General features: G+C 41.3%; 2 protein-coding genes across 5 annotated transcripts; one reads left to right on the top strand and one right to left on the bottom strand.

Moving 5' to 3' along the window:
• The first annotated feature begins 9,267 nt into the window (after window positions 1–9,267).
• Window positions 9,268–18,537, top strand: LOC129172601 (12-(S)-hydroxy-5,8,10,14-eicosatetraenoic acid receptor-like). Its single transcript, XM_054762534.1, has 3 exons — window positions 9,268–9,723; window positions 13,487–13,892; window positions 16,104–18,537. The coding sequence occupies exons 1-3, from the start codon at window positions 9,584–9,586 to the stop codon at window positions 16,569–16,571; spliced, it is 1,014 nt and encodes a 337-aa protein (XP_054618509.1). The 5' UTR covers window positions 9,268–9,583; the 3' UTR covers window positions 16,572–18,537.
• On the bottom strand, window positions 17,980–23,753 carry msraa (methionine sulfoxide reductase Aa). 4 transcript variants are annotated; one of them, XM_054762537.1, is made up of 6 exons: window positions 23,540–23,753; window positions 21,651–21,719; window positions 21,438–21,557; window positions 19,095–19,199; window positions 18,821–19,000; window positions 17,980–18,229 (listed from the first exon to the last, which is right to left on the bottom strand). In XM_054762537.1, the coding sequence occupies exons 1-6, from the start codon at window positions 23,676–23,678 to the stop codon at window positions 18,219–18,221; spliced, it is 624 nt and encodes a 207-aa protein (XP_054618512.1). In that variant the 5' UTR covers window positions 23,679–23,753; the 3' UTR covers window positions 17,980–18,218. The 4 variants fall into 4 exon arrangements, with proteins under 4 accessions (XP_054618512.1, XP_054618511.1, XP_054618513.1 ...); XM_054762536.1 differs by having other exon boundaries at window positions 18,894–19,000; window positions 23,540–23,748; XM_054762538.1 differs by lacking the exon at window positions 23,540–23,753 and adding an exon at window positions 22,460–23,073 and having other exon boundaries at window positions 18,894–19,000.
• Window positions 23,754–25,494: the final 1,741 nt, after the last annotated feature.

Here is a 25,494-nt window from a genome sequence, read left to right as displayed (position 1 = left end):
TGCTTAAATAAACGTGGGTCGCGACTGAATGGCCGCTGTAAAGGTTGAGACCTTTTGAGAACCCCTGAATTCAACCATGACCGTTACCTACTGACCACCTTAATAAAGAAAATAGAACAATAAGACACTTTGTAAACACAACAAGATGGTCAATGTTACATTACTGGAAACTTTGGTTTCAAAAATGATTTGCTGAAATCCTGCCCATCAATGAAAAAATAAAATTACATAAAAAATAGGAAACCATTATAAAAACATTTTCCGATGCTGATGTTATTTTTTTTATGTTATATACACTATGTGTGGATTAATGGCAACATCCTTTTATAAAAGTATTGAAATTATTGACATAAATTAATACAACTAGTCAATTGATTTAGCGGCAATAACATAAAATGAGGATTTTTTTATTATTATTATTTGAAGCGCGGCAGGAATCAGAGCAAACATGATGGCCACCTGGAGGAGTCACCTTGATGATGTCATTCAGATGGTGAGTGTGCGCGTGTGTCGCTTTATTCTCTTAAAACTAAAACTTTTTCTTTAGATTCTTTTTTATTTTTATTTTATTCTTCTAAAATTGCAGCTGTTTTTTTCATTTCTGCTGGAGTTTCTTTTAATTTTCCAAATATTTCAAGAACTTTACTCAAAATATTATGACTTTATCCCCATAATATTGTAGCTGCTTCCCCGATGTAATTTTCCAAAAATTACACCTTTTTTTGTTTTGTTTCTCATTAATATTATGACTTTTAAAAAATGGCATTTTTAAAAAAATATAGGCACAAGGGGCCAATGAGTTTTCTCTGTAGGGTGGCTGGGCTCTCCCTTAGAGATAAGGTGAGAAGCACTGTCATCCGGGAGAAACTCGAAGTACAACCGCTGCTCCTCCATATTGAGAGGATTCAGCTGAGTTGGCTCGGCCATTTGGTCAGGATGCCTCCCGGACACCTCCCTGGGGAGATGTTCAGGGTATGTCCGACCAGTAGAAGGCCTCTGGGAAGACCCAGGACACGTTGGAGAGTCTCTCAACTGGCATTGGAATGCCTCTGGATCCGCCGAGAGGAGCTGGATGAAGTAGATGGCGAGCAGGAAGTCTGGGTTTCCCTGCTTATTTTATCTCAATGCTACTAAAACGGCATTTTTTTTCTCATATTATGATTTTATTCTTGTAAATTTGAGACTTTTTTTCTCGTCAGACTACACCTTTTTTCTTAATATTTTGACTTTATTTTCCTAAAATTGCGATGGTGTTGAACCTTTGACCTGGAGGAGTTACCTGGATGATGTCACATGACACGTCACCTGATGTCATCCAGACGATGAGTGTGTGTGTGTGTGTGTGTGTGTGCTGCTGGCAGGGTGTCTAAAAATAGAGCAGATTTGATTCAGTTAGGTGTGTCATCACTTTATGACTTCTTCTCATAGTGCAGAGTGTGTGTGTGTGTGTGTGTACGTGTGTGTGTGTGTGTACGTGTGTGTGTGTGTGTGCGCGCATTACGATGTCATCTCTGGTGCATTTTGACTGGAAATGGAAAGACGTGGAAGAGCATTTCCCGTAAAGGAAAACTCGTGAAGAATGAAATATAATACAGTATATTTGACCTAAATAGCATTTTGTTAATAAGGAAAAACAACACAGGGCAGAAGGGACGGGACTTAAGTACCTCTCTCTCTCGCTCTCTCTGTCTATGTAAAAGGCATACAGTAACTAATCCTATCTTATGCTGTGTGGTGAGGCTGTAAACAGTCATGTGATGCAGTGGGGGATTGTTGTGTGGTTCCAGGCCCAGCTGGGGCATGTCGGGACACAAACACCCTCGGGTCGGTTTCGGTTCGATGGCGGAACTGATGCTGGGAATGATGGGATGTGTATGGGCACGCAGGGAGCCTGAAAGTCCGCTGGGTGAGCGTGACAATTTCACAAAGAGGACGTGGCTCGTGTTGAACTGTGGCCACCCAAAACATTTAACATTTTCAAGATTCAAGAGAGTTTAAGTGTAGAGGCAATGTTTTAAGTCAATCCAGGTCATGGTGCCATAGAAAACCTGTTTATAACCTTCTAAATATGTTTTTTCACAGCATCAGAACCCTCGAGACATGAAATAACACCCCTCTAGTCACCTTTACACTTCCATTACCCAATATAGTCGATATAACAAGAGAAAATCAGACATAAATAAGACTTGTGCTCATGTGAGTTACTGTAAATGTGAACCACAGTGAGAGCCATTATCCACAAATGACGAAAACATGGGACAGTGGCGAACCTTTGCAGGAGTCGCTGGCCAACCAAAATTACCCCAAAAGCACAGCTACGACTCATCCAAGAGGTCACAAAAGACCCCACAACAACATCTAAAGAACTGCAGGCCTCACTTGCCTCAGTTAAGGTCAGTGTTCATGACTCCACCATAAGAAAGACACTGGGCAAAAACAGCCTACATGGCAGAGTTCCAAGACGAAAACCACTGCTCAACTAAAAGAACATTAAGGCTCGTCTCAATTTTGCCAGAAAGCATCTTGATGATCCCCAAGACTTCTGACAAGACAAAAGTTGAAGGTGTGTGTCCCATTACATCTGGAGGAAAAGTAACGCCACATTTCAGAAAAAGAACATCATACCAACAGTAAAATGTGGTGGTGGTAGTGTGGTAGTCTGGGGCTGTTTTGCTGCATCAGGACCTGGAAGACTTGCTGTGATAAATGGAACCATGAATTCTGATGTCTACCAAAAAATCCTGAAGCAGAATGTCCAGACATCCGTTGGTGACCTCAAGTTGAAACCAACTTGGGTTCTGCAGCAGGACAATGATCCAAAACACACAAGCAAATCCACCTCTGAATGGCTGAAGAAAAACAAAATGAAGACTTTGGAGTGGCCTAGTCAAAGTCCTGACCTGAATCCTATAGAGATGCTGTGGATGACCTTAAAAAGGCCCTTCATGCTGGAAAGGCCTCCAATGTGGCTGAATGACAACAATTCTGCAAAGATGAGTGGGACAAAATCCCTCCACAGCGCTGTAAGAGACTCATTACAAGTTATCACAAATGCTTGATTGCAGTTGTTGCTGCTCAGGGCGGCCCAACCAGTTATTAGGTTTAGGGGGCAATCACTTTTTCACACAGGGACATGTAGGTTTGGATTTTTTTTCTCCCTTAATAATAAAAAGTTTCATTTAAAAACTGCATTTTGTGTTCAGTTGTGTTGTCATTGACTGATATTTGTTTGATGATGAAACATTTAAGTGTGACAAACATGCAAAAAAAAAAGAAATCAGGAAAGGGGCAAACACTTTTTCACACTAAGGTTTTTAAATGCCCATATAAATTCTTCCAATGATAAGAAAATCACTTATACTGGTAAAAATTAGAATTTTAAACGGAAAAAAGCACAGTTGATGACGTGTTTTTCCTGCGACTGCATGCCATGGCGCACTGTGTTGACGCATTGGCGCCTCATGTGTACCATGTCACCGGAGTAAAGCAGAGCAGAGACAACAAACGACAAAATGAGCATGGCTGAAGGCCATGTTGCTCAACGGGGAGGTACCTCTGTAATATGGAAGTGGTTTAGTTTTGATCGGGCCGATGTGAAGCAAGGGACCATAATATGCATATTTAAATCAACAGTGGCGGCAAAAGGGAGGAACACAACAAATTTGTTCTATACCATCGCAAGCGCAAACAGAGTTGAGTACGAAGAGTGTGTCATGAAACGTGAGACAGTCACCGAGCACGTCTACACTACCCCAATCAAAAAATACAAAATGCTTTAGGTCATGGCCTTCATTACGACAAGAAAAGCAAATGATGGCATGAACTGACTGATGCAGCGTCATATTATTTAGCCAAATACATAATGCCGTTATACTCCATCCATCTATTTTCTATACCGCTTATCCTCATTAGGGTCGCGGGGGCATGCTGGAGCCTATGCCAGCTGACTTTGGGCGAGAGGCGGGGTACACCCTGGACTGGTCGCCAGCCAATCGCAGGGCACATATAGACAAACAATCATTCACACTCACATTCATACCTATGGACAATTTAGAGTCTCCAGTTAACCTAACATGCATGTTTTTGGAATGTGGGAGGAAACCGGAGAAAACCCACGCACACACGGGGAGAACATGCAAACTCCACACAGAAATGCGAACCCAGGTCTTCCCGATCTGTGTGGCCAACCTGCTAACCACTAGACCACCGTGCGGCCCGCCTTTATACTCGAAAAGGACAATATTTAGCTGTGAAACTGTTTGGCAATTTGCAGTTGCTGTCAGGATCTGTTTGTTGCTCTGCTGCCACCTGTCGGTTATGTGTTGCAGCACACTGCCGTGCCTGCTAGGGCGGAGACAACCATACACACCTTCAAGCAATCTATTACCTTGAGTATTTTAGCCTGGTGCGTGGATTCATTCGGTGCCAGATTGTCCCTCCACACACGCTTGTTATCCACGCTGCCTTCCTCGTGTATCCTCACTTGAGTTGTATGCCTTCTGGTCTTTTGTTGTGCACTGTGAGTATCCCTGCCCTGTTTGGCTGTTCCAACAGTGGTTAGTCTGTTTCCAGCTACCATTTATTTCCAGCCCGTGGAATGCACTTGGTGTATTCCACAGTTTATTACCACTAAGTCAATAGATGTGCTTTACAATTTGAGAAAAGTGTATTTAATTATATGGGTTAAGACTGATAAATAAAAATAATAACCTGCCAGACACAGCTGTTGCCCTCTATTCCATTTATGACCAGCATCTTGGGCTGGATGGCTAGCAGTTGGTACAAAAACAATACAGGTTGCCACAGTGAAATGGCCACTTTTTTACATCACTAAGTACAACCGTTGAGCTTCCTCCATTCATATGTACTGTACTTTATGTTTTTAATAGCCAGTAACACTAGACAATTGGCTGTTTTTCTCCACATTTATGACAATTAACAAAACAACAAAATAATTTAGATTGTAGCTAAAGTTCCATCCACCGAACACTGACCCATGTTAGCTTGAACTGCATTTAACAATTTCTACCCAATCACGCCTACTGAACTCTATACATGGAATGGCCTCGATCGCTTGCTTCGCAATGGAGGCGTGAAGCCACCGGAAGTATAGAAGTCGCCATGTTGTTTCACCCAAAACAAGAAAGCCTAAGAACTAAGAGGAGTTCGAGATGCCGTTTTGTGCTGCTATTAATTGCACAAATCGTGATACTCAGAGTGTTCCATTGCTGCTGAGGTTGGATGCAGTGAGACAGTCATTTAAAAAACTCACAACAAACATCCCGAGGCTCATGGAACAAAAAGATCAAGTGGTAGACCCCAAAAAATTCTAATTGTATGTCCGTCAGGACACCGAACGATCCTCGGCCCAAATGAAGGTTGTTACTGGTGCCGCGTGCAGTCCAATAATCATCAGACGGCAACTGCAAAAGAAGGCTTTTAAGAAGAAAAATGTTTTCAAAGGCCTCGTCTCCTTTAATGCCACAAAACTGCCTATTTGAAATATGCAGGAGAGCACCAAACATGGGGCATTGAAAGGTGGAAGAAAGTTTTATGGTCCTGATGGCTTCTAATGTTACTGGCATGAAAAGGAGATCGCACCTGTGATGTTTTCCACATGGCACAGTGGAGGGGGAACCATCATCTTTCAATGAAACAATCGAGCTTCAAGTTGTGCAGGGGCGTGAAACGGTAGCTGGCTATGTGGAGATGTTGCAGGGGGCGTCCCTCATGACTGAAGGTCCCCATCTGTGTGGTAATGACTGGCTTTTTCAACAGGACAACGCTGCACTTCACAAAAGGACTTCTTCCAGAGGAATAAGCTCACTCTTTTGGACCATCCTGCGTGTTCCCCTGCTCAAAATCCAATGGAGAACATTTGGGAATGAATGGCAAGGGAAGTTTACAAAAATGGAAATCAGTTCCAGACAGTGGATGCCCTCCGTGAAGCCACTTTCATCTTCATCTAGCACGCCCAAACCCAAGAATGCCCCTCCTCCCACTTTCGTCTGCTTGACACAAACGAGCAAGCTTGTCCATCGGCGTGGTCACATCAGACAGGAAGCAGCGAGCATCATTGGGGTGAGATTGTCAAAAAAGATTGGTCGTTTTCTAGACCTGCTGTACACAAGAAACAACTTCCTGCTACTTGAAACTGTCAGTTTATCGTCGCAGTGAGACACCCCCGCATGCCAGTAAAACACACGCACACACATAGGCATGGGTCGGTATAAGATTCTGAGGGTATGATAACCATGGGCAAAAACATTGCGGTTTCACTGTATTATAGCTCTAAAATGTGTTATTTTGAAATATCTTTATTGAAAAGACAAAAAAGTCAAGTCAGTTTTAAAGCATATAATATAAACTGGAACATAGGTATCTGTATTTAAAATAAATGACAAAAAATAACTGACTGTTTTTCTGAATAAATATAAAAATGCATTTCTCAATGCAGTCTACGGTGGCTAATGCTGCAACTCAAGTCACAACACAATAAAAATGTATATCTTAGCTTTAAAAAAAGCAAAAGACAAAGCAAAATGCAATGAAGTGGCTCAATAAGGTCATAGTATAAATACTTAATTAAAAAACTCATAATGTTACATTATTATTTTATAGTGGTGAATATGTAGGTCACACTTTTCCACAAAGTTGCGTTTCTGGTCATGCGATTGTTGTTAGCATGACCAGAGACGTTGTTAAGTGGTTGCTGCTTGTTGTTTAGTGGCGATTAAACGCTTTACACCACTTATCCTCCACTCCTGTCTCCTTCTCGATCACCACATTTTGGTCAAATGACAGCAGCGCGGCCGTACCGGCGCTGCTCAACGCCAACAAAGCAGCTACACCGGTGCTGTCTATGCCCGACTTTTGGCAACACAGCCGACGCCTTTGGTTTCAACACATTGAAGCCCAGTTATCCGACTGTGAGAAATAACGCACAAGCTCCACTTTCTCTCATACCGCAGTTGAAACCATGACTTTTTTCACACCGTGGCATACCTTAAAACCAGCAACCGGCCCATGCCTACGTACACACACGTCATGTCACGTGTTTATTCCATCACAGCTGACTGCAATACAGCTGTAGAAATGATACAGCAACACTTTTTCTATATCAAAGAAACTAAAAGGCTGTTTTACAAGGAGGCGCTGCTCAGCCAAAGACCCTAAATCTTGTTGAATGCACTTATTTTGATGCCTTTGTATTGTGAAATGTTGTGTCTAAACCAGTCTTTGGGTGTCCAAACTGCGGCCCAGTGGTAATTTTTATTGATATATTGTTAGCACATTAAACAACCAACACAGAAAAACTGGAAACGGCCCATTACTAAAAGTAAAAAAAGGCACCTGCAAACCAAAATGGCCAACGACCTTTGCGTCTTACCGGATATGGTCTTTGATGATTTTCACGCGTCCAGTTGTCGTCATGGTTACATATGAGAGCTAGTTATGCTGAGTTTTCAAGTATGTGAAAGCCTTCAAAGGGCATTTTAGTTGCGGTAACAACAACAACAATAATAATAATAATAATAATAATAATAATAATAATAATAATAATAATAATGTAATAATAGGGCTGCCAAAAATAGTGTGTTAACAGCGATAACTAATTTATTTAATTAATTTGATAAAATATTTTAGTGTTTTTAACGCATGTGCCATCATGTCAAGCCAGACCTCTCACCACCAGGGATCAATAAGAATAATAACTGGACAGAATGACAACAATAAGACACAAACCATTTCAAGCAGGTCCCTTTGTGCCTCAGCTGCTTTTTCTTGACATTTAATTGCTCTGCAATTAACAGTTGTAATTTTATGAGAATAAAGTCAAAATATGAAGAGAAAACAGTCTTATTCTAACAAGAAAAAAGCGGCAATTTTGTGAGAATAAACTTGTGACATTAAGAGAAAAAATAATGCCATTTTGGTAGCATAGAGTTGAAATGTTAAAGAAAAACAGTTTAGACTTTGAAAGTCATAATATTATGAGAAACAAACAATACAAAGTAAAGTTATAATTTCTGGAAAATTAGGTTGGAGGAAAAGTGATAATATTATGGGAATAAGGTCAAAATATGATGGGAATGAAGTCATATTACGTGGGGAAAATTTATGAAGATTATTGAAGAAGGAAGCTGAAATATTTGGAAAAAAAACAACAACGGCAGAAATAGGAAAAGCAGCTGTAATTTTACAAGAATCAAGTCAAAATATGAAAGGGATAGCTGGTTCATGTCAATAAGTCCAAATTATCCCTTTAAGAGAGAAAAGCCATATTCTAATGAGAAAAAGGTCGCAATTTTAAAACAGATTTTAAAAGATGTAATATTATGAGAAACAAATAAAACTAAATAAAGTTGTCATTTTTGAAAAATTAGGGTGAGGAAAAAGTTGTAATATTATGGGTATAAAGTCAGAATATGACAAGAAGAAAATGTACGATGATTACTTAAGAAGAAAGAAAGAAAACTGGAAAATACTGGCAAAGTTGATACTAATAATAGACTTTTTAACCTAAATCACAAAGCTGAGATGCAGGGGCTTTTGTTTTACAAAATACCAAAGTGGCAAAGTCGCACCCTTTTATTTTTCAGTATGTGGCCCTCGCTGGAAAGAGTTTGGACACCCCTGCTGCACAGGCTGTATGGTTAAAAAAGCTTTTATGACGACCACAGCGTGACCCAGGAACAGACCGTTCCATTCACATTTTTTCCTGTTGCAAACATTGTTTCAAAATACAAACAAATCAGAGGCTGACCGACCAGCGTCTCGTAACAGGTTGTGCTGGACATGAGCGATCCCGCTGTATTTATAGATGATGTCATACTAGTAAACCTTCCAGCCGTTAATTGCGTCAATCTGGAGTCATACTTCTCTGGAAAAGGACGTTGCCATGGCAATGTGGCGAATGGTCTGTCAAACAGTGACGAATGATTGGAAGTCTTCAATCATTAGCAAGCTTTTTGCTAGAACCGATCGGTCAAAGGAACCAAGCGGTGTAATGTTTGACTTTGTCACAAGAAGAAGAAGAAGAAGAAGGAGAAGGAGAACGAGAAGGAGCAATGGTGTCCAAGGTGTAAACATGTCCCAAAGTGACAAGCTTCCACACAGGCGAGCGTGAATCTCAACATGTGCAGGCTTGAGGGTCTTTGGCGGGCAACCACTTGAGGAATTTCACAGCCGTTTCCTGCGAAGGGGCCGGGAAACACCTTGGACTTGTGTTGCATACGATCCAGGCAGCTTTAATGTGTGATGAAGATGCTGGGTGGTGATGTCGAGGAGGAGGCCTAACTTGAAACCACACCTCCTTTTCTGACTGCTAATTGTCAGCGTGAAGGAAGACGCAGCCTCTCATAAAAGGAGAGCAGCGCTAATGCATCTCCTGGCATTCACCCCCTCCCAGCCTCACGTTTACTGAGCGCTTCCTCGGAATGTTTTGGCAGAGCTGACTGAGGCTTGACCCGACTCCAGAGGAGGGGGCTGTAGAATTTGACGGATCGGAGCGAGAGTTGTGCCTGAGGAGGGAAGACGAAGCAGTGAACTCGGTAGTGAGAGCGGAGTTGGAAGGAGGAGAATGGGGGTCATAGACCCCAAAGTGGACCACTGCAATGTCAGCAGCAACGCCACGTACAACATTCTGTCCTGGATCGTGGCTGGCCAGTTTGCGCTGGGTCTGCCTCTCAACCTGTCTGTCCTCTACATCTTCATCTTCAGGTACCACAGCGTCTTCATGCTATACATCTCACATACACACACGCACACACACACACACACACACACACACACCAAGTTGGATCTACAAACAAACTTGCTTGAACCCACTGCATCCTAAGATTTGGTTGATGCCAACGCTGGACAGATAACATCACAAAAATGTCAAGGAAGAGCACCTTGATGCACTCCTCACGTTTTTATCAGCAACCATTTAAAGGCAGGGGTGTGCAACATGCGGCCCAGGGGCCAACCCAGCTGCTTGTTTTTTTGTTTTTTTTAATTGGAAAAATAAAATGAACTGAGTATCAATGAGGTGTATTATTATATATTACACGAATAGGGCCTTATGATTTCCACGTTAACGGAAACAGAATTGGCCTCTTAATTACTGCTAAATGCGGAATCTCACGGAAAGTGACATAATGCAAATGAAATTATGTCATCGTGCTGGCAAGGAATGTTCCCGTGGGGAAGTACGTCCCCGGCGGACCACTCAGTCGTGGAAGAATCTCATCACAAACACTAACCCACCCCCTCTCGAACTAAACATGTCGAAACGGCGGCCTAAAATGCCGGCAAACGTTGGCTCTTGTGGAGCTCAAATAGAAGCTGGCTTAGTTTAGCAGAGCATGCTAGTGTGGCTGCATGAGTGTGTTTACAACGTGTTGTGTTTTACCGCTTTAACCGTTTTACTGTGTGGAGTACCCCAGGGGTCAATATTGGGACCAAAACTGTCCAATTTGTATATCAACGACATTTGTAAAGTGACAAAGGACTTAAAGTTGGTCTTATTTGCAGATGATACCACTGCCTTTTGTTCTGGGGAAAAGACCTAATTAAAAAGGTCAAGGATGAAATGGTCATATTAAAGACATGGATAGTGAAAGAGTGAACGAAAATACATTTCTGAGGATCATAATAGATGAAAAAATGAGTTGGAAATCTCATATTAAATTTATACAACAAAAGATGGCAAGAAATACTTCAATATTGAATAAAGCAAAATTTGTTCTAGATCAAAAATCAATCCACACTCTGTACTGTTCCCTAGTATTACCATATTTCATGTATTGTATGGAGATATGGGGTAATAACTATAAAAGCAATCTCCACTCACTTACTGTACTGCAAAAAAGATCGGTGAGGATCATTCATAATGCCAAGTATAGAGAACATACAAACCCTTTATTTTTAAAATCACAGATGTTAAAATTTGCTGATTTAGTAAATTCTCAAGCTGCTAAAATAATGCATAAACTTAACAATAACTTGTTACCCAAAAACGTCATACAGTATTTCTCTATAAGAGAGGAGAAATAGGATTTTAGAGGAAAATTAAACTTTAAACACTAACATGCTAACTAACATCTCACTAATGCGAGAACTACACTGAAAAGCCACAGCATTTCAGTATGCGGAATTAAATTATGGAACGGATTGAGCAAGGAACTGAAACAATGTACAGAGATGAGCAAATTCAAAAAACAATACAAGCAGTTGATGTTTACTAAATAAAAGGCAGAAGAGTCTTGATTATTATACTTATTGTTCTGTCATACTTGTTTTTATGAAATAATATTACATGATTATTTATGTATGTATGTATGTATTTATTTATTTATTATTACACTGATTATTGTATGAAATAATGTTACAAGGAATGCAGGAGGTGAATAATATGTACTGCACAAGATGTGGAATGGATGGGGGGTAGGATTAAATAAGCTTTGCTTCTTCCTACTCCTTTTGGACATGTGGAACTGTGAAATGTATTCCATTGTAACCTGCATGCATGTTCAAATAAAATTAAACCAAACCAAACCAAACCAAAGGAAAACTGCACTTTTTGGGGAATTTTGTCCATCTTCCACATCTTTATGTGAGACATGGACACATATGTTTCTCTCTTCTGTGCATTCTAAAGCTATAAAAACTGATAAAAAGAGACAGCACATTACTGCACATAAAGGGAAACACTTATTCCGCCTATAAAGCCTTCTGAAAAAAAACCCAAAAAGTGACAAAAAAGGCTCCATTTACACATAATGTGACGTGCATATTAACCAAGCTACAGCAACATTGTTATGCCGATGACACTTTGCCTGCTAGCTACTAGCCAGCCAACGACTAGCTTCACCACACAAAGCGTCAGCGCCGCGCTCACAATGCCTCAGACCACTACAAAAAAGGAAACTCTGCAAATTGGAGCTGCTGGCACTGCTGCTGTGTTTTTATTTTTGAGTTTAGAAAAGTTCATGCTGGGTGTAGCACCTCGGAAGGAAGTTCCAGTAATGCTTAAAAGAACAAAAATATGGCAACATGCTGTATTACTTTATCGTGAATCCTTGTTGGAGGTTTTTGGAGGTGTTTTAATAGCGGGCTTTGTAGGCAGCATAGGTGTGTACTATTACGTGCATTAATAAGCTGTCTCTCTTTATCTGTTTTTTTAGAACACAGAAAAGAGAACGACGTGTGTTCATGTCTCATATGAGGATTGTGGACAATGGGCAAAATTCCCCCAAAAAGTTACATTTTTCTTTAATGGAAGCGAGCGTTTTACGATGTCCGCTGACGTTGTGAAAGTTCTGAGTGAAAAAAAGACGAGAGGCACGTTTATTCTTGTGCCCAGCTCGTCTTAACCGTCCAGTGACATTGTCAACACGCACAGAACACACTGCCGGCCACATCCTGTCTAATTGTGTAAGCAAAATAATGGTGTCATAAAAAATATCTTACATTAATAACGAGACTGGAATTGCATCGGTTAGAACATCTTCCTCAATCACAAGCACGGGCCTTACAGTTTGTTGACAATTTTGTAGCAATGTGTGCCGAGGATGACAACCCATTAGAAAAGCTAGCCAAGCTACATCCATTTCTCAATTACTGGGAAAAATTGGCCGGTGATGTATTGCAACAATAAATGGAAGAACGTTTGCATTTAATTAACAAACATTTTATTCACTAACCCAAAAAAGCACACACATTATGCTGGTAAAATAATTGCAAAGGGTGAAAAACGCAATTCTAAAAAATTGAAATGGAAACAGCGGAATTTGGGTGGAAAAAACTACACCAATTTGCTTTGTCACCTATAAGAAAGCTAAGATGTGGAGGTCTTGCATCAGCAGCAAACGGTGAATAATTGAGACGCCCATTAAAATGTCTATTTTTGACACACGATTCCTCCCCCACCAAACCCTCCTGCTAACATGATGTTGACGTTCACCTCCAATTTCAGATCAACATTTGTGATAAAAATGGCTATTAGATTGGGCTCCATAACCCTCCCCTTGTCTCTTTAACTCCCGCAGTTCACCAGCAACACAATCCAGGTTCAATCCCTAAATACACCTCACGCACTTATAGTATAAAATGTTTAGCTACTCACCACTAATAAATGGTAACGTGAGATGATGAATGAACACGTGGAACGCGAGTCCCGGTGTAGCCTTTAGCCTGGTGGTCAGGCTACCAGAACTGGTGGATTCTTATTCACCTCACTGCAAGTTTTGAGGATGGATTGACTGGAAGCACATGCTAACAAAGCCAAACAAACTTTTGCATTTCAGCGCACAACTGTGGTGCATTCAAGGAAGTGCAAAATCTCACTGCTTGAGGAAAAAAAAAGATCATTGAAACAAAACGACTTTAAGATGTAAAAATGTTAGGCCTGATCTCTTTGTAGGAAGCTGATGAAAAAACTCACGTGGCTCAAGCAGCGTGTTGATGGGCTGAGAACACGTCTTCTTCTTGTGTGTAGGTTCAAGTTCTGGAAGAACAAGAGCGTCTTCCTTTTCAACATTGTGGTGGCAGATTTCCTGCTGGTGGTGTGTCTTCCTGCCAAGGCCTACCACTACCAGATGGGCCAGCGGCGCAGTCCCAACTACGTCATGTGCAAGACCATGCTCTTCATGCTCTTCCTCAACCGCGGCGCCAGCATCGCCTTCCTGGTCATGCTGTCCATCGACCGCTACTTCAACGTGGTCCACCTGGGCAGGAGGAACTTTGTCAAAGTGCTGAAGAGGTCCCCCCAAATCTCGGTGGTCATCTGGCTACTCCTGCTGCCCCTCACCATCCCCACCATGCTCAACACCTTCGAGTGCTGTAACAGCCACGGCCGAACCCACGAGACATTCTACCACGACTTGACGGACACATTCAGAGAGGTACTACACAGTAGCTCTCTCTGGCCGTTCCTGTGTTCAACCTATTTGCTCTAACAGTGGCCTCCTCTCTCACAGACACCAGCTGCAACATCCGCAACAAATATCTGCAATCTCCAATAAACACCTGCTTTTTCCCCGGTCACTAGGGGGCAGTAATGACTTTTACCTGATACAGTACTACCATGCAACCAATCAAGCTACAAGCTAGAACAGGGGTGTCCATAGTGCGGCCCGGGGGCCATTTCATTCTAAAAATATAACTGAACAAGAAAAATAAAATACTACAACAGAAATTGAGAAATCTGATTGTCATATTACAAGGTTAAAGTCAAAATATTAACAGAAAAAAGTTGGAATTTTAATTCATATGAGAAAAAAAAATACCGTAATTTTTGTAACATAAAGTTGAACTATTAAAAAAAAAGACTTTAAGAAAAAGTCGGAATATTATGACAAACAAAACAACAAACAAAGTTGTATTTTTTGGAAAATTATGTTGCAGAAACAGAAAATAAATTTTAAAAAAAACGAAATGGGGAAAAAAGCAGCTGTAATTTTAAAAGAATAAAGTAAAAAAAATTAAGAGAAAAAAGTTGTATTCAAATGAGAAAAGAGTTATTTTATGGGAATAAACTCGCAATATTATGAAGAAAAATAATGTCACTTTAGGAGCGTTGAGTTTAAATATTAAATTTTAAAAAGACATTATTTTTTTTAAGTCGTAATATGATGAAGGAAAAAAACTTTAGGGAAAAAGAATTTGTAGCATAAAGTGGAAAATATTACAGAAAAAAAAACGTAACTTTTTTTTTAAAAAATTGAATATTATGAGAAACAAAAAAAAAGTCAGTTTTGGAAAATTAGGTTGGAAAAAAAGTTATTCTGGAAATAAAATCTAAATATTATGTAAATAAACTTATAATTACAAGAAGAACGTTTACAAGAGAAAGGTAGTAAACAGTTGGAAATGTAAAAAAAAAAAACTGCAGAAATTTTTTAAAAATGCTGGGTTTTTTTATAAAAATAAAGTCAAAATATTAAGAATAAAAAAGTTGTATTCTAATGAGAAAAAAGTTGCAATTTTACAAGAATAAATTTATGAGTATCATGGTGAAAAGTAATCATTTTAGTAGCACTGAGTGGAAATATTCAAGAAAAAATACATTCTTTTTTAAAAGTCATAATATTGTGAGAAACAAACAAAACAAAGTAAAGTTGTCATTTTTGGAAAATGGGGTTCGGGGAAAGGCCAAAATATTATGGGAGTAATGTCATAATATTCCCAAAAGAAAATTTATGCAAATTATTTAAGGAGAAACTACAAATATTTGCAAAATTTAAAAAATTAAAAATAAGTGCAAAGAACGAAGCTGGTACTAATAATAGGCTTTTTCAACTATATGACAAAGCTGAGATGCGTTTTTTTCTTGAAATATAAATGCATTTATAGATGAATTTCTCTTGGACACGAATAAAGTACCTATCTATCAAATATCCCTTAAATCCCTTCATTCTTCACTATGTGGCCCTCACTGGAAAAAGTTTGACCACCTCTGATCTAGAATACCAAATATAATCCAGATAAAGGCCTCCCTCCTCCTAATAATAGCCCTAATAGATGCCTTGTACTCTCTGCAGCTGAGTGAATATACCTCACAGGGGAAAATACACTGAAAAATTAAAAGAGGGAGGGGCCATTTTGATTTTTAATTTTTTTTAACCAATCCAATGTAGATATGACAAGAAGATTTGTTGATATTTTATACTATTACACCTTTATGTGCTCCAGGCCGTGCATTGGACACCTTTACTATGTACCTGTAATGCGGTTCAGCCGTGCACCCTGCCCGGGCTCAACCCCGCGCCCACACTGACCGGGCGTTAAGTCGAGCTACGCTAGCCAGTGAGCAAAAAGGCCCTGGGCTGTTAACTCACTGTCCAGCGCTGCTCTTAAGGCATCAGGGGGTGAGATCTACACAATGACTTTTTAGAAGGTTTTTTTTTTGTCCATTTGTGACAACAGAGGTCACTAATGTTGGACCTGTTCTAGCTCTTCCACACCAAACTCCTCCAAGTATGCCTTTATGGGCCTTGCTTTCTGCACTAGGAACAGAAAGGAAGCTTCCTCAAAGTGTTCCCACAGTTTTAACTCATCCAATGTGTCCATGACCCTGCTGTATATTAACTCTTATCTTTTTTTCCCTTGTGAAGTTGGTCTTCTTCACCCAAATCCTAATACCCTTCATCGTCCTGGTCTACTGCACGGTGCGCATCGTCCACCGGCTGAGAAAGAAGACAGTGGGTGACCAGCGCAAACTGAGGAGAGCCACGTGCGTGGTCATGTCCGTGGTGGCGCTCTTCTCTGTCTGCTTCTTGCCGTCCACCATTGCCCGGGCGGTGCTGCTGGCGGCACGGCTGACGAGGCCGGAAATGGAGAATCTAGCGGCTCAGGTGTACGACAGCCTCATGGTTCTGTCCAACTTAGACTGCCTGCTGGACCCACTGGTCTACTGCTTCTGTTACTCTGGCTTCAAGGACGCCTACCTGGCCACTTTCTGTCCCACTTTCCTGCAGAAGAGGCTGCTGAAATCAGAGTTTGACTCAAGAACGGGAACAACAACGACCACCACCACAACCTCTGGAGCGAGAACGATTTGTTTGCCAATGATTGAGAAATGACTTTCATGACTAGCATAAACTGTTATGAAAACACATCACTAGGACAGTGTCTGCTTGACAATACATTGTGTTTTAAGAAACAGCGCAATCTAAAATATCTTTTTGAATGCAAAATCCTATTAAAAATATTTTTAATTCAATAATACACCCCACCACTGCTAGTCAGAGCAAATTAAATCTGCAGCCGGAAGTCTTAAATACAATTCACTGAAACTATGCAACTAAAATCTCTAAATAGTTGTTATATTATTTTATTATTACTCATACACATGTTAACCAAATGCATGGTTCCTGTATTTTTTCGAAGGACATCTAATTATTATTTTATCTTATAAAGTTATGACTACATTAATAAAATAGTAACAATTTTAAAAAGACATTGTATTGTATTTTCTATTCCTGAGAATATGCTAAAGTTGTCAGGTTCGCCAGCAAAGACGGTAAATAAGTTATTACTTTTAGTTCCATTATTTTTGTTATTGTTATTGCTTAGTTACTTTTAATCACATTCATTCACAATTACTGATTTAAAACACGCAGCTTGAGTCCCCGGGGTGACGTCGCCCAGCTAGCATAATTAGCTAACGTCACAACGCTTGTATAAGTAGCTAACTTACGTCAGCCGACGCCGCCACTTCTTCAAAACCTCGTCCCACTCGGACGCTCGTCTTTTAACGTTTATAATATGAACACGAAGAATACCGTCCTTAATGTGTAACTTAAATGTATAAAGTAATTTCAATGCTACACTTGATTCTGAAACGGCGACGTCTATGCCTAGTTTACCACTCGGGCATCATTTAGGATAGGACCCTATGAGAAAAAAAGTTACCAGGGGGACGAGCTCACTTCCTGTGCCAGTCAGAACATAAGTCAGTTAAAGTCTTTCCCGGTTGGCTTTTACGCTCAATAAATCTCCACTGCATCCTGTTTTTTCTGCTTTTACGTTCAGGCGTGTGACAGTGATTTATTTCTGTGCTTGTTATTGTCGTAATTGTCTTTCAGCAGCTTCGTGATGATTCTTGACAGTTTCTTGATGTTAATGATTAATTTTATAGCAGCTGTTTAACAATTGTCACGGTGGAATACATTTGCGACATGAAATCGTATGTAAAGATATAGACACTGTACAGGGAATAAACTTCTGATTCTCTGCTGCCTCCTAGTGGCATTCAGTGGAGGTGAAACAAGTAAATAAATCATAAAAGCAATCATAAAGAGCGGATAGTGATATTAGGTATATTTTGAAATTAACTGAATGTTGCTGTATTTTTAATGAATATGATATTAGCAGGCCTATCAGGTGCCGATCCAAGCTTGTAGAAAGCCATGCACAGAAAGAGAATAATATGTGTAAGTCCATGTCGATTGTGTAGTTAACATTTGAACACAAACACAATCAAAGACATTTAAAGATACATGTTTATTTCAGCATGAAACGCAGAAGAAAATGTTTTGAATGACGAGCCTTGGCTGTGATTGGCTACCTACGCCTTCTCCTTGATTCCTATTGGACAGGAGACTCCTGTGGAGCCCAGCCCACAGTAGCCATCTGGGTTTTTACTCAGGTACTGCTGGTGGTAGTCCTCAGCGTAGTAAAAGTCTTTGCCCTCTGCAATCTCTGTTGTGATGATTCCAAAACCTTCCTCAGTCAGAGCCTGCACACACACACACGGCAATATGGGGTGTCAAATCCTTTTCTGCCCCAGTTTTATCTGCCTGGATCTGTGTGTGTGTGTGCGAGTGTGTGCAACTTCCTTTTTGCACTTTTTGATGCACCAACATGATTTATTTTATATTTTACTTTTTTTTAAAGCTTTATTTTTAGTCCATCACCATGTAAATAAAACCTAAACACAAAAATGTTGCACAAATATGTACAAATTGCCCCATCTTAGATGTGTATTGTGTATAGATGTGTATAGATTGTGTATGTACAGCATTTTAAGAATAAAATAAAACCTTCTGGAACATTTTGTGCACGTGTTAGTTTTGAGACTAAAGTGAATTTAGTGCGGGACAGATTTAGGACCCAGATGGTTTGGCAGGGAGTGCGTGTGTGTGTGTGTGTGTGTGTTTGCTTTGGGCCAACTGCTCGCTCACACACACACAAACACACAGATCGGGGGGTGTCAATCTGGTGATAAAAAGATGAGAAAGGAAAGCAAACTGAGAGAGAATTCGATTTTGTGAGCACCCATTCTAAAAAGACAACATGTTTAAATTCAATTTGATATCAATCACATCACCAAAAGCACGGATGAGTGTGTTTGGAGGCTGGGGGCGTGAAGATGAAGAGATGAAGGTGATGCCTTCCGGTACCTTCTGGTACTGATCTCGGGACGCCAGCGCCTCCTCCAGCTGCTGCTGTGTGTAGGCGTAGATGGCAGAGCGGTATGTCGTCCCCACGTCGTTGCCCTGACGCATGCCTGAACACACACACACACACATCCAATAATCTGTATGTGAAAGATGTTATTGCACATTGTAGATCATTTGCCATGCGCCATCCCTCATGGCTACCTTGAGTGGGATCATGGCTTTCCCAGAAGACTTTGAGCAGGCTGGCGAAGGAGATCTGGTTTGGATGGAAGACCACTCTGACCACCTCAGCATGGCCTGTCATACCTGAATGCAAGGAATAAGCATCTAATTAGTAACATATACAGTACATATACATATACATATAGAGTGTTACAACAGTCCCCTTCTGCAGACACATGCACAGTAGATGTGACCGACATGTATATGTAAATGGTTCAACATATGTTTACTTTATGCGTATGAACATACAGATGTTTAAAGTGTGTGTACGTGCGTGGACAGACATGTTCACAATTACTGTGAATGGACAAACAGTTAGGGTTGGGATTAGGGTTAAGTTTATGCTTGGGAGTCAGGGTCGGGTAAGCTAATTATGTGTCGACTTGAATGGACATTCAGATGTTTACATTAAGTGTGTGTTTGACCTGGACAAACAGACATTTTACATTATATGTGTATGCGACTGGAAAAAAATGAAAATGCACATTACTGTATGTGTATGCAAATGGACAAAAAGACAATTACACGTTGTGTATGCGAATGGACAAACAGACATTTTACATCGTGTGTATGCCAATTGACAAACAATTACATTGTTTGTATGCAAATGAACACGCAATTACACAATGATGCATGTATGTGAATGGACAGAAACATTTACATTGTGTGTGTATGTGAATGGACAGACAGACATTTATATTACAGTGGGTTGCAAAAGTATTCATACCCATGAGCAACACTCAATTTCTCGGCACAGAACAAAGGAAACGTGTGTTTCACCTGTTTGCATGAAAGGAAATAGCACAAACATGACAATGTATCACTATTTTCGTTCATAAGCACTCTTTACTATAGATAGATTGCATAAGTCTGTATTTCAGTGTTGCAAAAGTATTCACACCAAGTAATCAAGTCACAGTCAGTACTTGGTTGCAGCTCCTTCAACAGCAATAACAGCTTCCAATCGCTTTGGATAGCCAGCAATGAGTTTTGTGCAATGTTGTTTGGACAGTTTCGCCCACTCCTCTTTGCAATACCACTCCAGCTGAGTCACGTTCCTTGGTGATCTGCAATCTTCAGATCCCGCCACAGGTTTTCTATTGGGTTGAGATCCAGGCTCTGACTTGGCCGATCTAGAAGCTTCAATTTCTTCTTCCTGAGCCATTCTTGTGTCACTCGAGCTGGATGTTTTGGATCATTATCCTGCTGAAAGATAAACCTCCTCCCAAGGTTCAGGCTTTTTGCAGACCTGAAGAGGTTCTTCTCCAGGATGTCAATCTATTTCACACTATTCATGGTCCCTTGTACACGGACAAGCTCACCAGGACCAGAAGAAGAGAAATAGCCCCATAGCATTATGTTCCCACCTCCATGTTTCGCTCACAGTAGGGATGGTATGAGACGGATCATCAGCTGTGTTGGCTTTGCGCCAAACATACTTCCTGGTCTTCAGGCCAAAAAGTTCAATCTTCGTTTCATCTGACCAGATCACTCTTTCCCACATCGCTGAAGTGTCTTTCAGATGTGTGGTAGCATAGGCAAAGGAGCCTTGAGACGTTGTTTCTTCAAGTATGGCTTCTTCTTTGCAACACGCCCATAGAGACCTTCCCTGTGTAAAGTGCGGGATATAGTGGACTTGTGTACATTTGTCCCAGCAACCTGGAGAAACTGCTTCAGGTCTTCAAGAGTTATGGAGGGGTTTGCTCTTGCTTCCCTGAGCAGTTTCCTCTTGCCTTTTGCCGTGATCTTGGAGGGATGCCCTGTTCTTCGGAGGTTCACATTGGTACCATGGCGCTTCCACTTCTGGACCAGTGATGGAACAGTACTTTTTGGCTCATTGAGTGAACCTGCGATGGCTGCGTAGCTTTGTCCATCTCTATGCTTCTCTAGAACTTTCTGAGGTCTTCTGACAGCTTCTTCAACTTCATGACTGTTGTCTGCTGACAAGCATGAGATGAATGTGGACTGGTGACGATTGCGCACAATTTATAGGGAGTAATGGAGCCTATACAAGTCACAGATGTATAAATGCAGGCTTGTCACACTGTGATGGAATAGTTTTTGGTGTGCAATCATTTTCGCCTAAAAATGACGACTTCGGTGCAATGGTAGGAATACTTTTGTAACAATGAAACCCACTGCATGTGTTTATGCGAATAGACAGCGACATTTACATGACGACATATGTATGTGAATGGACAAACAGACATTTACATTGCGATGTGTGTATGTGAATGGACAAAAATACATTGACATTATGTGTGTATGTGAATGGCCAAACACATACAACAATATGGTAGATTCCAGGAGGGACGTGGGTACCTGAGCACACTTCCTTGTAGGTAGGGTTGGGTGTGTACCCTCCGGCGTAGCCCACCTGAGTGGAATAAACTCCTTTCTGCCTCCATAACTTCCTCTCCGCCCCCCAGAAGCAGCCCATGCCTGCAGGAGCACGCCACGCAAACAACAACACAAAGGTCACGTGTGTGTGTGTGTTGGGGACCAGTGAGTGCTCGGACCACGGCGGGCACTCACCAAACATGACCATGTGTGCGTCTTCTGGGAAAGGTGGCGTGGTCCTGTTACCATTCACGTCGTGTTTGGCTGCACAGGAGAGGACATTTAAAGATCCGTTAAACACGTTTACGCCATTACTTGGTGCTGCTTATTCAGAACAGCCAGACGGGAAAAGACAGGACTTTTACAGAAAGTGCATGTCTTGAAGACACACACACACACACACACACACACACACACAGTGACCCACTTGACTTGTGCTGAGCAGTTCTGAACGCTTTCCTACTAAAAGCTGCATTTGGAGCCACACTGCCACCTGGCGGCCCTAATGCACACACTACCATGCCAAGGGCTGTGTGCGTGTCACAGTAATAAGCCTTATCAAGATAATAACGTTGTATTCTCTATGACACACACATAATACATATTAGTGCTGCTCTATTTCAGTTGACAGTGTGTGTGTGTCAGCCAATCAGCATCTGAGCAGCACAGTCCTATTTCCATGGGCTCTTATCACTCTTTGATGTAACATAAACTGGCAATCTTTCTTACACTGCTAGACAACAGGGGGCGCTGAGTTATACAGTATGTGTTATTTATTCCAGTTATCATTTTGGAAAAAGGTATTTTAAAAAAAGCATATTGCCAAGATGAATGCTGCTTATGCTTTGTGGTGTTTGTGTAGTTAACACAACAATGAAAGATGGAGCACTGCAGCATTAATTCAGTCCCCTCTGGACTGCCACAACAGACAGTGATGGACGACACACACACAGCAATTAAATCTACAAAGTAGCCTCCCCCACCTTCTCGTGATTACTCGTTACCTTCCTCCTCTCTTTCTCTCATCATCATCATCATCACGTTCTTTCCAGTGTCAACCAACAGCCATCTTTGTTAGCAACGAGTCTTCTACATTAGCTTCCTTTCACGTTCGCGCCGTGTTTTCCAGCATTCTTACTCTTACTCGGTTTAATAAATGATGTCTGACGAGTCAACCGAGAGGTTTCGCGTGCTTGATGGTGATGCTCAAACTTGCCAATGTGGACACGATGCTTCGAAAGAAATAAATTGGTTTAGTCACAATTCTCAGCTACATCACTGGAGGGCGACATTCTGTATTTCTGGATCTTCTGGATTTGGAGCCCCTAAAATTCTACAGCATCTCCTCCGTGCTCCATCCATCTTCTTGGTCTTCTGTGGATGCATAGTGAGCTCTGGCCAGACTCGTGTGTATGTGCATCCATCTTCCATGGGTCTTTTGGACAGGGGCACATTCTTTTCATCCCTTCACGCCACATATATTAAATCAAGTTAATCTAAAGCACACAACTTTTACATATATTCTGCACATGTATTCCTTTAATAGAGGACACTGCGTGTGTGTGTTTGCCAGGGCAGCTTATTCATCGTGAGCCAACACTCAGCAGCTCCACTCCTAGTGAAGAGGACACTTTGGTGCCAACAGAAGCAGCTGCCAAATTCAAGCTGACAACCTACAAACTCTAGTTCTTCCTCTCTCGTTCTCACACAGACACACTATTTTCGGTTAAATGTTTCCATGTCAAAATACAAAATGTAAAAATAAGTCATGTACAAATGCCTATTTTCTGTCGCAGTTTCAACCTAGAGTATTTTCTTTCGTTGTGTATGCGGAAGTATGTAAAGATGCGCATGCGCAAACATGCCCACAACAGTTGCACTGTCTCACTATGACTTGTCATTAATTAAACAACTTCAGTTGTAATACTCGCGTCCCTTCAAAGTGTTTTTGAGATAGCAATTGTTTGGCAGTTATCAAAACAACACAAACTAAAGGTTTGTTTTTTTCATAGGCTGCTGAGCGATAATGGTCTCTCATGCTGTAGCTAGCATGCTAAAGCTATTGTGAACAGCAGCAGACTCACCAGACACTCTAATAGCTTCAGTCCGGCCAGGCAACGCTGCTTCTGGGCTTGGCATTTTAGCTTTGGAGGCCATGTCTCCCATTCGATTGTTGACTAAATGTCGCCACACTAGACGGAGCTTGGAGGAAGACGAGACCATTGAACAGGCACCCGTCCGCAACGCTGACTGGGTTAGCTTAGTTTAGTTACGTTACATCAACCTGCTTAGCTTGCAAAACAGTGAAGTTGTGCAACACGTTACTTAAATTTGAACAACACACACATGACAAGACAGTGAACACAGACAGCCTCTGAGTAGTATAATAAACACATTCACACATTAACTTAAATGTGACCCTTGGACGCAATGCAAATGACGTCATACACGCCGATGATTCGCACCACAATATATATATATCGCCATGGAAGGTTTGTTTTGTTAGTTTTAGACGTTACTAGTAATAAAACCACCATGAAGCAACTTAAAATTTCAGTGCAGCTCGGATTTATAAGTTTTAGTTTACAGTGCGATACTGCAAAGTTTGGTATGATATACTCAACTAAAATATCAACGCTCCTGAACTCCAAATATGTAAATCTTTTTCTATGTCCACAAAAGGCCTCTCTAAAATATTAAGGTTAGTGAGCATGCATAATTCATCCACCTCACAAGCGTGGCATATCAAAATGCTGATTATACAGCATGGTTATTGCACAGGTGTGCCTTAGGATGGCAGATACTACCCTTGGTATCGATACCATCGACATTTGTAGCTGCTAGTTGACGCTGTTGAGGTCCACAATAGGGTCAAAATATTAGAAACTGTATTCTATACGTGATGTAGGCATAGTACAGTATCGCTTTACAAAGGAAGGTGCTGTGTTGCCATGCATCTCCTCTATGTAGGTGTCTTTCTACTCATGCATTTCATGGTCTGCAGTGGTGCAGTCCAGCCCCTATCAGTCAGTCTGGCTGGCTGCATGGCTGCTGGCTTGAGTGGGGGAGGAAGATGAGCCATATGGACCACTGCTTGTCCTATTACGCTAATGTCAGTCATTGGACTTAAAGAATGGCACATATGGTTTATTGTTTATCATGTATGACACAAGCAATAATCACTTACACGGCATCCCTTTTCAAACCATGCAGGCCACATTTGATGTCCTCACTTGGATGAATGAACGGTGCACATTAGCATCATCTCTCCAAGTCCTGAAAGATAAAGTGCCATCATTAGTGCAAATACTTCTGCCAATATGGCTATTTATCTGGTACCTTACTGCTAATGTTGAATTGACTGGGCCCTGCTCAGCTGGCAGAATCAAGAGGATGCAAGGGAGGGAGGGGGTGTAGAGCTGGAGGCTGAGGATGTAACAACCTGGCTTCAGAGGACCACCCCTCCCCTCTCCTCTCCTCCTCTCTCCAACCGACTGCGCCCAGATCCTCATCCTCATCCTGCTGCAGCCTGTGCTATACCAAAAATGTTGGACTATTTGTGCCTCAGGAGCTTCCCTGGACTCAGTTGAGGATGCACAAAAGGACCTCCGCATCCCTCTCTTCCTCCCCGCAGCATTCTCAGCGTCGTCATCCCCGCCTGCATGGACCTCCGCCGCAGGGCTCCGAGGACTGGGTGGCTCTCGCTCACCAAGCCGCATGTAAGCGTTCAATCATCGGACAAATGTCTCTCGCTCGTCGGCCTCTTTCATCGAGCTGCTTGCAAGGATGTGCGGCTAAAAAAAAAAAAAAGCCGTCAATCTGCGCAATTTACTCTGCACCTGTGGATAAAAGGTAGTGTTGCGACTGTGATGTAGGTGTTTTTAATGTTGAATGAAATTTATTGACCGGTTTTGGGGTTGTTATTTTATACTTGGGATTAGGCGCTTGACAGTGGACGTGACAAAGACGCAATATGCGTATGTGCTCTGCGCAATTTGAATGAGACTGCGCACACGCCCTCATTCTAAATATGTGGAGT

The sequence above is a fragment of the Dunckerocampus dactyliophorus genome, chromosome 19, assembly GCF_027744805.1.
Source record: "Dunckerocampus dactyliophorus isolate RoL2022-P2 chromosome 19, RoL_Ddac_1.1, whole genome shotgun sequence".
Taxonomy (NCBI): domain Eukaryota; kingdom Metazoa; phylum Chordata; class Actinopteri; order Syngnathiformes; family Syngnathidae; genus Dunckerocampus; species Dunckerocampus dactyliophorus.
The sequence above is the reverse complement of the archived record's forward strand: the minus strand, read 5'-3'. Positions and strand labels throughout refer to the sequence as shown.

Excerpts from the sequence above, each read along its gene's own strand:
- LOC129172601 (XM_054762534.1), top strand. The coding sequence starts at position 9,584 with ATGGGGGTCATAGACCCCAAAGTGGACCACTGCAATGTCAGCAGCAAC. Across the intron at positions 9,724-13,486 it reads CTCTACATCTTCATCTTCAG|GTTCAAGTTCTGGAAGAACA; the intron begins GTACCACAGCGT and ends TCTTGTGTGTAG. Across the intron at positions 13,893-16,103 it reads TGACGGACACATTCAGAGAG|TTGGTCTTCTTCACCCAAAT; the intron begins GTACTACACAGT and ends TCCCTTGTGAAG.
- msraa (XM_054762536.1), bottom strand. The coding sequence starts at position 23,678 with ATGGTCTCGTCTTCCTCCAAGCTCCGTCTAGTGTGGCGACATTTAGTC. Across the intron at positions 21,720-23,539 it reads TGAAGCTATTAGAGTGTCTG|CCAAACACGACGTGAATGGT; the intron begins GTGAGTCTGCTG and ends TCTCCTGTGCAG. Across the intron at positions 19,200-21,437 it reads CTACAAGGAAGTGTGCTCAG|GTATGACAGGCCATGCTGAG; the intron begins GTACCCACGTCC and ends CCTTGCATTCAG.